This window comes from Oncorhynchus masou, unplaced genomic scaffold (assembly GCF_036934945.1).
Source record: "Oncorhynchus masou masou isolate Uvic2021 unplaced genomic scaffold, UVic_Omas_1.1 unplaced_scaffold_7104, whole genome shotgun sequence".
NCBI classification, from domain to species: Eukaryota; Metazoa; Chordata; class Actinopteri; order Salmoniformes; family Salmonidae; genus Oncorhynchus; species Oncorhynchus masou.
In genome coordinates this window covers 2,276-15,814 of record NW_027013570.1, presented here as the reverse complement: position 1 = coordinate 15,814, position 13,539 = coordinate 2,276, and the positions used below count along the sequence as shown (strand labels likewise).

Here is a 13,539-nt window from a genome sequence, read left to right as displayed (position 1 = left end):
GCAGGACAGGACAGGATGTAGCAGGACAGGGTGTAGCAGGACAGGGTGTAGCAGGACAGGATGTAGCAGGACATGATGTAGTAGGACAGTGTGTAGCAGGACAGGATGTAGCAGGACAGGATGTAGCAGGACAGGGTGTAGCAGGACAGGATGTAGCAGGACAGGGTGTAGCAGGACAGGATGTAGCAGGACAGGGTGTAGCAGGACAGGGTGTAGCAGGACAGAATGTAGCAGGACAGGGTGTAGCAGGACAGGGTGTGGCAGGACAATATGATGTAGCAGGACAGGATGTAGCAGGACAGGGTGTAGCAGGACAGGATGTAGCAGGACAGGGTGTAGCAGGACAGGGTGTAGCAGGACATGATGTAGCAGGACAGAATGTAGCAGGACAGGGTGTAGCAGGACAGGATGTAGCAGGACAGGGTGTAGCAGGACAGGGTGTAGCAGGACAGGGTGTAGCAGGACAGGATGTAGCAGGACAGGGTGTAGCAGGACAGGGTGTAGCAGGACAGGATGTAGCAGGACATGATGTAGTAGGACAGTGTGTAGCAGGACAGGATGTAGCAGGACAGGATGTAGCAGGACAGGGTGTAGCAGGACAGGATGTAGCAGGACAGGGTGTAGCAGGACAGGATGTAGCAGGACAGGGTGTAGCAGGACAGGGTGTAGCAGGACAGAATGTAGCAGGACAGGGTGTAGCAGGACAGGGTGTAGCAGGACATGATGTAGCAGGACAGGATGTAGCAGGACAGGGGTGTAGCAGGACAGGATGTAGCAGGACAGGGTGTAGCAGGACAGGGTGTAGCAGGACATGGTGTAGCAGGACATGATGTAGCAGGACAGAATGTAGCAGGACAGGATGTAGCAGGACAGGATGTAGCAGGACAGGGTGTAGCAGGACAGGGTGTAGCAGGACATGATGTAGCAGGACAGGATGTAGCAGGACAGGGTGTAGCAGGACAGGGTGTAGCAGGACAGGATGTAGCAGGACAGGGTGTAGCAGGACAGGGTGTAGCAGGACAGGGTGTAGCAGGACAGAATGTAGCAGGACATGATGTAGCAGGACAGGATGTAGCAGGACAGGGTGTAGCAGGACAGGGTGTAGCAGGACAGGATGTAGCAGGACAGGGTGTAGCAGGACAGGGTGTAGCAGGACAGGGTGTAGCAGGACAGGGTGTAGCAGGACAGAATGTAGCAGGACAGAATGTAGCAGGACAGGGTGTAGCAGGACAGGATGTAGCAGGACAGGGTGTAGCAGGACAGGGTGTAGCAGGACAGAATGTAGCAGGACAGGGTGTAGCAGGACAGGGTGTAGCAGGACATGATGTAGCAGGACAGGATGTAGCAGGACAGGGTGTAGCAGGACAGGGTGTAGCAGGACAGGGTGTAGCAGGACAGGGTGTAGCAGGACATGATGTAGCAGGACAGAATGTAGCAGGACAGGGTGTAGCAGGACAGGATGTAGCAGGACAGGGTGTAGCAGGACAGGGTGTAGCAGGACAGGGTGTAGCAGGACAGGGTGTAGCAGGACAGGATGTAGCAGGACAGGGTGTAGCAGGACAGGATGTAGCAGGACATGATGTAGTAGGACAGTGTGTAGCAGGACAGTGTGTAGCAGGACAGGATGTAGCAGGACAGGGTGTAGCAGGACAGGATGTAGCAGGACAGGGTGTAGCAGGACAGGATGTAGCAGGAAAGGGTGTAGCAGGACAGGGTGTAGCAGGACAGAATGTAGCAGGACAGGGTGTAGCAGGACAGGGTGTAGCAGGACATGATGTAGCAGGACAGGATGTAGCAGGACAGGGTGTAGCAGGACAGGATGTAGCAGGACAGGGTGTAGCAGGACAGGGTGTAGCAGGACAGGGTGTAGCAGGACATGATGTAGCAGGACAGAATGTAGCAGGACAGGGTGTAGCAGGACAGGATGTAGCAGGACAGGATGTAGCAGGACAGGGTGTAGCAGGACAGGGTGTAGCAGGACATGATGTAGCAGGACAGGATGTAGCAGGACAGGGTGTAGCAGGACAGGGTGTAGCAGGACAGGATGTAGCAGGACAGGGTGTAGCAGGACAGGGTGTAGCAGGACAGGGTGTAGCAGGACAGAATGTAGCAGGACATGATGTAGTAGGACAGTGTGTAGCAGGACAGAGTGTAGCAGGACAGGATGTAGCAGGACAGGGTGTAGCAGGACATGATGTAGTAGGACAGGATGTAGCAGGACAGGGTGTAGCAGGACAGGATGTAGCAGGACAGGATGTAGCAGGACAGGGTGTAGCAGGACAGGGTGTAGCAGGACATGATGTAGCAGGACATGATGTAGCAGGACAGGATGTAGTAGGACAGGATATAGCAGGACAGGGTGTAGCAGGACAGGATGTAGCAGGACATGATGTAGCAGGACAGGATGTAGCAGGACAGGGTGTAGCAGGACAGGATGTAGCAGGACAGGATGTAGCAGGACAGGGTGTAGTAGGACATGATGTAGCAGGACAGGATGTAGCAGGACAGGGTGTAGCAGGACATGATGTAGCAGGACAGGATGTAGCAGGACAGGGTGTAGCAGGACAGGATGTAGCAGGACAGGGTGTAGCAGGACAGGATGTAGCAGGACAGGGTGTAGCAGGACAGGATGTAGCAGGACAGGATGTAGCAGGACAGGATGTAGCAGGACATGATGTAGCAGGACAGGATGTAGCAGGACAGGGTGTAGCAGGACAGGATGTAGCAGGACAGGGTGTAGCAGGACAGGGTGTAGCAGGACAGGGTGTAGCAGGACATGATGTAGCAGGACAGGGTGGAGCAGGCAGGATGTAGCAGGACAGGATGTAGCAGGACAGGGTGTAGCAGGACAGGGTGTAGCAGGACAGGGTGGAGCAGGCAGGATGTAGAAGGACAGGGTGTAGCAGGACATGATGTAGCAGGACAGGGTGGAGCAGGCAGGATGTAGCAGGACAGGGTGTAGCAGGACAGAATGTCGCAGGACAGGATGTAGCAGGACAGGATGTAGAAGGATAGGATATAGCAGGACAGGGTGGAGCAGGACAGGATGTAGCAGGACAGGGTGTAGCAGGACATGATGTAGCATTACAGGGTGTAGCAGGACAGGGTGTAGCAGGCAGGATGTAGCAGGACAGGATTTAGCAGGACAGGGTGTAGCAGGACAGGGTGTAGCAGGACAGGATGTAGCAGGACAGGATGTAGCAGGACAGGATGTAGCAGGACAGGGTGTAGCAGGACAGGGTGTAGCAGGACAGGGTGGAGCAGGCAGGATGTAGCAGGACAGGGTGTAGCAGGACATGATGTAGCAGGACAGGGTGGAGCAGGCAGGATGTAGCAGGACAGGGTGTAGCAGGACAGAATGTAGCAGGACAGGATGTAGCAGGACAGGATGTAGCAGGACAGGGTGTAGCAGGACAGGGTGTAGCAGGACAGGGTGTAGCAGGACAGGATGTAGCAGGACAGGGTGTAGCAGGACAGGGTGTAGCAGGACATGATGTAGCAGGACATGATGTAGCAGGACAGGGTGTAGCAGGACAGAATGTAGCAGGACAGGATGTAGTAGGACAGGGTGTAGTAGGACAGGGTGTAGCAGGACAGGATGTAGCAGGACAGGGTGTAGCAGGACAGGATGTAGCAGGACAGGGTGTAGCAGGACAGGGTGTAGCAGGACAGGATGTAGCAGGACAGGATGTAGCAGGACAGGGTGTAGCAGGACAGGATGTAGCAGGACAGGATGTAGCAGGACAGGGTGTAGCAGGACAGGGTGTAGCAGGACAGGGTGTAGCAGGACATGATGTAGCAGGACAGGGTGGAGCAGGCAGGATGTAGCAGGACAGGATGTAGCAGGACAGGGTGTAGCAGGACAGGGTGTAGCAGGACAGGGTGGAGCAGGCAGGATGTAGAAGGACAGGGTGTAGCAGGACATGATGTAGCAGGACAGGGTGGAGCAGGCAGGATGTAGCAGGACAGGGTGTAGCAGGACAGAATGTCGCAGGACAGGATGTAGCAGGACAGGATGTAGCAGGACAGGGTGTAGCAGGACAGGGTGTAGCAGGACAGGGTGTAGCAGGACAGGGTGGAGCAGGCAGGATGTAGCAGGACAGGGTGTAGCAGGACATGATGTAGCAGGACAGGATGTAGCAGGATAGGATGTAGCAGGACAGGGTGGAGCAGGACAGGATGTAGCAGGACAGGGTGTAGCAGGACATGATGTAGCATTACAGGGTGTAGCAGGACAGGGTGTAGCAGGCAGGATGTAGCAGGACAGGATGTAGCAGGACAGGGTGTAGCAGGACAGGGTGTAGCAGGACATGATGTAGCAGGACATGATGTAGCAGGACAGGGTGTAGCAGGACAGGGTGTAGCAGGACAGGGTGTAGCAGGACAGGGTGGAGCAGGCAGGATGTAGCAGGACAGGGTGTAGCAGGACATGATGTAGCAGGACAGGATGTAGCAGGATAGGATGTAGCAGGACAGGGTGGAGCAGGACAGGATGTAGCAGGACAGGGTGTAGCAGGACATGATGTAGCATTACAGGGTGTAGCAGGACAGGGTGTAGCAGGCAGGATGTAGCAGGACAGGATGTAGCAGGACAGGGTGTAGCAGGACAGGGTGTAGCAGGACAGGATGTAGCAGGACAGGATGTAGCAGGACAGGATGTAGCAGGACAGGGTGTAGCAGGACAGGGTGTAGCAGGACAGGGTGGAGCAGGCAGGATGTAGCAGGACAGGGTGTAGCAGGACATGATGTAGCAGGACAGGGTGGAGCAGGCAGGATGTAGCAGGACAGGGTGTAGCAGGACAGAATGTAGCAGGACAGGATGTAGCAGGACAGGATGTAGCAGGACAGGATGTAGCAGGACAGGGTGTAGCAGGACAGGGTGTAGCAGGACAGGGTGTAGCAGGACAGGGTGTAGCAGGACAGGGTGTAGCAGGACATGATGTAGCAGGACATGATGTAGCAGGACAGGGTGTAGCAGGACAGAATGTAGCAGGACAGGATGTAGTAGGACAGGGTGTAGTAGGACAGGGTGTAGCAGGACAGGATGTAGCAGGACAGGGTGTAGCAGGACAGGATGTAGCAGGACAGGATGTAGCAGGACAGGGTGTAGCAGGACAGGGTTTAGCAGGACAGGGTGTAGCAGGACAGGATGTAGCAGGACAGGGTGTAGCAGGACAGGGTGTAGCAGGACAGCAGTGTTGGAAAAAGTACTCATCTTTACTTTTACTCAATGAAAATTAACTTAAAAGAAAATAACTCAAGTGATAGTCATCCTGTAAAATTTTACTTGAGTAAAATTCTAAAAGTATGTGGTTTTAAATGTACTTAAGTATCAAAAGTAAAAGGGCGATGCACAATTGGCCGGGCATCGTCCGGGTTTGGCTGTCATTGTAAATAAGAATTTGTTCTTAACTGACTTGCCTAGTTAAATCGAGGTTAAATAAAACAAAAAAGTATTAAAATCCTTATATTAAGCAAAATAGACGACACGATTTTCTTGTATTTTTTATTCACGGATATAGGGACATGGTTCAACACTCTTGACATAATTTACAAAGAAGCATTTGCGTTTAGTGAGTCTGCCAGATCAGAGACAGTAGGGATGACCAGGGATGTTCTCTTGATAAGTGTGAAGATTGGACAATTTTCCTGTCCTGCTAAGCATTCAAAATGTAATGAGTACTTTTGGGTGTCAGGGAAAATGTAAAGGAGTAAAAAGTACTTTATTTTCTTTAGGAATGTAGTGAAGTAAAAGTTGTCAAAAATATAAATATAAACTGAAGAAAAAAATACTTGAAAGTACTACCTAAGTATTTCCACCACTGCAGGACAGGATGTCACTGTAATATGGTGTATGGGGACCTCTACTGGCCAACATTATATGACAGTTTTACTATTGGTTGTTCCTGGGCGAAAGTCAAACTGCAATAGGAGAGCAAGTATGTACATCTGGTACGTACAGAGATGGTGCCCTGTCACTACAGAGATGGTGCCCTGTCGGTACAGAGATGGTGCCCTGTCGGTACAGAGATGGTGCCCTGTCGGTACAGAGATGGTGCCCTGTCGGTACAGAGATGGTGTCCTGTCGGTACAGAGATGGTGCCCTGTCGGTACAGAGATGGTGCCCTGTCGGTACAGAGATGGTGCCCTGTCGGTACAGAGATGGTGTCCTGTCGGTACAGAGATGGTGCCCTGTCGGTACAGAGATGGTGCCCTGTCGGTACAGAGATGGTGTCCTGTTGGTAGAGATGGTGCCCTGTCGGTAGAGATGGTGCCCTGTCGGTACAGAGATGGTGCCCTGTCGGTACAGAGATGGTGCCCTGTCACTACAGAGATGGTGCCTTGTCACTACAGAGATGGTGGCCTGTCGGTACAAAGATGGTGCCCTGTTGGTACATTTATGCAAATGTATTAAAAATAAAAACCTGAAATAGCTTATTTACATAATTATTCAGACCCTTTGCCATGAGACTCGAAATTGAGCTCAGGTGCATCCTGTTTCTATTGGTCATCCTTGAGATGTTTCTACAACTTGAACGGAGTCCGCCTGTGGTAAATTAAATTGATTGGACATGATTTGGAAAAGGCACACACCTGTCTATATAAGGTCCCACAGATGACAGTTCGTGTCAGAGCAAAAACTAAGCATTGAAGGAATTGTCCGTAGAGCTCAGAGACAGGATTGTGTCGGAGCACAGATCTGGGGAAGGGTCCTAAAACATCTCTGCAGCATTGAAGATCCCCAAGAACACAGTGGCCTCCATCATTTTTAAATGGAAGAAGTTTGGAACCACCAAGACTCTTCCTAAAGCTGGCCACCCGGTCAAACTGAGCAATCAGGGGAAAAGGGCCTAGGTCAGTGAGGTAACAAAGAGATGGAAGAACCTTCCAGAAGGACAACCATCTCTGCAGCACTCCACCAATCAGACGGTAGAGTGGCTAGACGAAGCCACTCCTCAGTAAAAGGCACACGACAGCCTGCTTGGAGTTTGCCAAAAGGCACCTAAAGACTCTAAGAACATGAAAAACAAGATTCTTTGGTCTGATGAAACCAAGATTGAACTCTTTAGCCTGAATGCCAAGCGTCACGTCTGGAGAAAACCTGGCACCATCCCTACGGTGAAGCATGGTGGTGGCAGCATCATGCTGTGGGGATGTTTTTCAGTGGCAGGGACTGGGAGACTAGTCAGGATCGAGGAAAAGATGAACGGACCAAAGTACAGAGAGATCAATCAAATGTATTTATTAAGCTCTTCTTACATCAGCTGATATCTCAAAGTGCTGTACAGAAACCCAGCCTAAAACCCCAAACAGCAAGCAATGCAGATGTAGAAGCAAAGTGGCTAGGAATAACTCCCTAGAAATGAATAAACCTAGAGAGGAACCAGGCTCTGAGGGGTGGCCTGTCCTCTTCTGGCTGTGCCGGGTGGAGATTATAACAGTAAATGGCCAATATGTTAAACGTTCAGCAGGGCCAAATAATAATAATCTCAGTGGTTGTAAAGGGTGCAACAGGTCAGCACCTCAAAAGTAAATGTCAGTTGGCTTTTCATAGCCGAGCATTCCCATTTAGAGACAGCAGGTGCTGTAGAGACAGATGTTTCAGATGTTACAAGGTAGCAAGTCCAGTGAACAAGTCAGGGTTCCATAGCCGCAGGCAGAATAGTTGAAACTGGAGCAGCAGCATGACCAGGTGGACTGGGGACAACAAGGAGTCATCAAGTCAGGTAGACCTGAGGCATGGTCCTAGGGCTCAGGTCCTCCGAGAGGGGAGGGAGAGAGAGAGAGAATTAGAGGGAGCATACTTAAATTCACGCAGGACACCGGATAAGACAGGATAAATACTCAGATACCGACGATACTCCCAGACAGGGCCAAACAGGCAGGTTATAACTCCACCCACTTTGCCAAAGCACAGCCCCCACACCACTAGAGGGATATCTTCAACCACCAACTTACCATCCTGAGACATGGCCGAGTATAGCCCACGAAGATCTCCCCCCACGGCACAAACCCGAGGGGGCTCCAACCCAGACAGGAAGATCACATCAGTGATTCAACCCACTCAAGTGACACACCCCCTCCTAGCGACGGCATGGAAGAGCACCAATAGGTCAGTGACTCAGCCCCTGTAATAGGGTTAGAGGCAGAGAATCACAGTGGAGAGAGGGGAACTGGCCAGGCAGAGACAGCAAGGGCTGTTTGTCGCTCCAGTGCCTTCCGTTCACCATCACACCCTGGGCCAGACTACACACAATTATATGACCCACTGAAGAGATGAGTCTTCAGTAAAGACTTAAAGGTTGAGACCGAGTCAGCGTCTCTTACATGGGTAGGCAGACAATTCCATAAAAAATGGAGCTCTATAGGAGAAAGCCCTGCCTCCAGCTGTTTGCTGAGATATTCTAGGGACAATTAGGAGGCCTGCGTCTTGTGACCGTAGCGTACGTGTAGGTATGTACGGCAAGACCAAATCAGAGAGATAGGAAGGAGCAAGCCCATGTAATGCTTTGTAGGTTAGCAGTAAAACAATGAAATCAGCCCTTGCCTTAACAGGAAGCCGTGTAGAAAGGCACTGGAGTAATATGATCAAATGGTTTGGTTCTAGTCAATATTCTAGCAGCTGTATTTAGCACTAACTGAAGGTTATTTATTTATCCGGGAGCGTAGATTATTGCAGTAGTCTAATCAAGAAGAGACAAAAACATGGATTAACTTTTCTGCATCATTTTTGGACAGAAAGTTTCTGATTTTTGCAATGTTATATCCTTGATGAAAACCTGCGCCAGAGTGCTCAGGACCTCAGGGCAAAGGTTCACCTTCCAACAGGACAACGACCCTAAGCACACAGCCAAGACAACGCAGGGGTGGCTTTGGAACAAGTCTCAATGTCCTTGAGTGGCCCAGCCAGAGCCCGGACTTGAACCCATCAATCTCTGCTGAGACCTGAAAATAGCTGTTCAGCAACGCTCCTCCTCCAACCTGACAGAGCTTGAGAGGATCTACAGAGAAGAATGGGAGAAACTCCCCAAATACAGGTGTGCCAAGCTTGTAGCGATACCCAAGAAGACTTGATGCTGTAATCACTGCAATAGGTGTTTCAACAACGTACTGAGTAAAGGGTCTGAATATTTATGTAAATGTGATATTTTATTTTGTTATTTTTAATAAATTAGCACAAATGTATTTTAAAAACCTGTTTTTCCTTTGTCATAATGGGATATTGCGTGTAGATTAATGATGAGGGGAAAAACAATTTTTAATAAATTAGCACAAATGTATTTTAAAAACCTGTTTTTCCTTTGTCATAATGGGATATTGCGTGTAGATTAATGATGAGGGGAAAAACAATTTAATACATTTTAAGAATGAGGCTGTAACGTAACAAAATGTGGAAAAAGGTCAAGGGGTCTGAATACTTTCGAAAGGCACTGCATTATATACTGTAAAGGCACTGCATTATATACTGTAAAGGCACTGCATTATATACTGTAAAGACACTGCATTATATACTGTAAAGACACTGCATTCAATTCTATAAAGGCACTGCATTATATACTGTAAAGGCACTGCATTATATACTGTAAAGGCACTGCATTATATACTGTAAAGGCACTGCATTATATACTGTAAAGGCACTGCATTATATACTGTAAAGGCACTGCATTATATACTGTAAAGGCACTGCATTATATACTGTAAAGGCACTGCATTATATACTGTAAAGGCACTGTATTATATACTGTAAAGGCACTGCATTATATACTGTAAAGACACTGCATTATATACTGTAAAGGCACTGTATTATATACTGTAAAGGCACTGCATTCAATTCTATAAAGGCACTGCATTATATACTGTAAAGGCACTGCATTATATACTGTAAAGGCACTGCATTATATACTGTAAAGGCACTGCATTATATACTGTAAAGGCACTGCATTATATACTGTAAAGGCACTGCATTATATACTGTAAAGGCACTGCATTATATACTGTAAAGGCACTGCATTATATACTGTAAAGGCACTGCATTATATACTGAAAAGACACTGTATTATATACTGTAAAGGCACTGCATTATATACTGTAAAGACACTGCATTATATACTGTAAAGGCACTGCATTATATACTGTAAAGACACTGCATTCAATTCTATAAAGGCACTGCATTATATACTGTAAAGGCACTGCATTATATACTGTAAAGGCACTGCATTATATACTGTAAAGGCACTGCATTATATACTGTAAAGGCACTGCATTATATACTGTAAAGGCACTGCATTATATACTGTAAAGGCACTGTATTATATACTGTAAAGGCACTGCATTATATACTGTAAAGACACTGCATTATATACTGTAAAGGCACTGTATTATATACTGAAAAGGCACTGCATTCAATTCTATAAAGGCACTGCATTATATACTGTAAAGGCACTGCATTATATACTGTAAAGGCACTGCATTATATACTGTAAAGGCACTGCATTATATACTGTAAAGGCACTGCATTATATACTGTAAAGGCACTGCATTATATACTGTAAAGGCACTGCATTATATACTGAAAAGACACTGTATTATATACTGTAAAGGCACTGCATTATATACTGTAAAGACACTGTATTATATACTGTAAAGGCACTGTATTATATACTGTAAAGGCACTGCATTATATACTGTAAAGGCACTGCATTATATACTGTAAAGGCACTGCATTATATACTGTAAAGACACTGTATTATATACTGTAAAGGCACTGCATTATATACTGTAAAGGCACTGCATTATATACTGTAAAGGCACTGTATTATATATTGTAAAGGCACTGCATTATATACTGTAAAGGCACTGCATTATATACTGTAAAGAAACTGTATTATATACTGTAAAGGCACTGCATTATATACTGTAAAGGCACTGCATTATATACTGTAAAGGCACTGCATTATATACTGTAAAGGCACTGCATTGAATTCTAAAAGCAATGAACAAAACTCGAGAAAAAAAAGAGAAAAGCTGCTGTTACATCTTCTATTGGCATCAGTACATTATGTATGTATTTATTATGTATTATGTACATTATGTATGTATTATGTATTATGTACATTATGTATGAGAAAGTGACTGTATATTTACCTACACATTTTTGTAGTTGGTATTTAAAATCAAATCAAAGTTTATTTGTCACGTGCACCTTACAGTGAAATGTCTACTTACAGGCTCTAACCAATAGTGCGAAAAAATGGTATGTGCGCGTGTGTGTATGTGTGTAGGTAAGTAAAGAAATAAAACAACAGTAAAAATACATTGCAAAATAAGAGAAGCAAGGCTCTATACAGACACTGGTAAGTCAGGCTGATTGAGGTAGTGTGTACATGTAGGCAACAAGTTGCCCTTCGTGCATAATACTAATTATCAAGAAAAGCATTGTCCCTGTACCTTACATGTCTACATGTCTCCGTTATATTATGTCCCTACATACCCTGTCCCATTATGTCCCTACATGCCCCTGTCCCATTATGTCCCATTATGTCTGTCCTATTATGACCCTGTCCCATTTTGTCCCATTATGTCCCTGTCTCATTATGTCCCTACATGTCTGTCTCATTATGTCCCTGTCCCATTATGTCCCTACATGTCCCATTATGACCCTGTTCCATTATGTCCCTACATGTCCCATTATGACCCTGTCCCATTATGACCCTGTCCCATTATGTCCCTGTCCCTACAAAGCCCTGTCCCATTATGTCCCTACATGTCTCTGTCCCTGGAATGTGGAGTCCCCTGACACCAGATTCCTGAGCTTCTTCAACCAACAATGCCAAGCTCACGAACAAAAGGTGAACCGGTGGTGTCATTGTGTTCACTGATCTCCAATCCCCCCCACAGCATGTGAGAGACAGTTGGAGCCGACCCCAGACTTGGCCTATTAGCATTTTCCACCCCCTCTGGCCAGCCCCCACCCCCTCTGGCCAGCCCCCACACCCTCTGGCCTGCCCCCACCCCCCTCGTGTCCACAATGTAGACTTCACTCAACAAAGGCTGAAGCAGTTAACAGACAAGAATATCAGACCTGGAAGAGAGCTGAGAGCTGGATACGAGGAGGGAGATTGGCTTTATGGATACTGTTCACCACACAACTGGTAGTTATACAGGCCATTCAACACACACCTGGTAGTTATAACAGGCCATTCAATACACACCTGGTAGTTATAACAGGCCATTCAATACACACCTGGTAGTTATAACAGGCCATTCAATACACACCTGGTAGTTATAACAGGACATTCAATACACACCTGGTAGTTATAACAGGCCATTCAATACACAGCTGGTAGTTATAACAGGCCATTCAATACACACCTGGTAGTTATAACAGGCCATTCAATACACACCTGGTAGTTATAACAGGCCATTCAATACACACCTGGTAGTTATAACAGAGGACATTCAACACACACCTGGTAGTTATAACAGAGGACATTCAATACACACCTGGTAGTTATAACAGGCCATTCAATACACACCTGGTAGTTATAACAGGCCATTCAATACACACCTGGTAGTTATAACAGAGGACATTCAACACACACCTGGTAGTTATTACAGAGAACATTCAATACACACCTGGTAGTTATGACAGGCCATTCAATACACACCTGGTAGTTATAACAGAAGACATTCAACACACACCTGGTAGTTATAACAGGCCATTCAATACACACCTGGTCGTTACCAGCATGGTTTTAAACATTTAGAAATCTCTCAGTGTCAACTTTGCCGTAGTTTTCTTCTATGCCTGCTACGTTAATGCAGACTCGATCATCTGAGCCATCTGATTGGCCAGCGGTGACATAATGCACATAGTTTCCTCTCCAGGCCCACCGGGAAGGTAGAGTTTGTACCTTCAGACACATGAAATGGAAACAGTTTGTACCTTTTGGGTCAGTGTCAGTGGAGGAAAGGGAGAGTGGAGGGATGCTGGGAGATGAACCCTCAGTCTGCTGCTCTCTCCCTCCGCTGAGACTGACCCTCAGTCTGCTGCTCTCTCCCTCTGCTGAGACTGACCCTCAGTCTGCTGCTCTCTCCCTCTGCTGAGACTGACCCTCAGTCTGCTGCTCTCTCCTCTGCTGAGACAGACCCTCAGTCTGCTGCTCTCTCCTCTGCTGAGACTGACCCTCAGTCTGCTGCTCTCTCCCTCCGCTGAGACTGACCCTCAGTCTGCTGCTCTCTCCCTCTGCTGAGACTGACCCTCAGTCTGCTGCTCTCTCCCTCTGCTGAGACAGACCCTCAGTCTGCTGCTCTCTCCCTCCGCTAAGACTGACCCTCAGTCTGCTGCTCTCTCCCTCTGCTGAGACTAACCCTCAGTCTGCTGCTCTCTCCCTCTGCTGAGACAGACCCTCAGTCTGCTGCTCTCTCCCTCCGCTGAGACTGACCCTCAGTCTGCTGCTCTCTCCCTCTGCTGAGACTGACCCTCAGTGTGCTGCTCTCTCTCTCTGCTGAGACTGACCCTCAGTCTGCTGCTCTCTC

At 47.7% G+C, this 13,539-nt stretch overlaps 1 protein-coding gene across 1 annotated transcript; it reads right to left on the bottom strand.

Annotated features, from left to right (window-relative positions):
• Positions 1-2,041: 2,041 nt before the first annotated feature.
• Positions 2,042-2,523, bottom strand: LOC135537100 (keratin-associated protein 4-3-like; the record flags this gene model as incomplete). The annotated part of the gene is made up of 1 exon (XM_064963300.1): positions 2,042-2,523. A coding segment is annotated over exon 1 (482 nt), but the record flags the coding sequence as incomplete, so codon positions are not given.
• Positions 2,524-13,539: the final 11,016 nt, after the last annotated feature.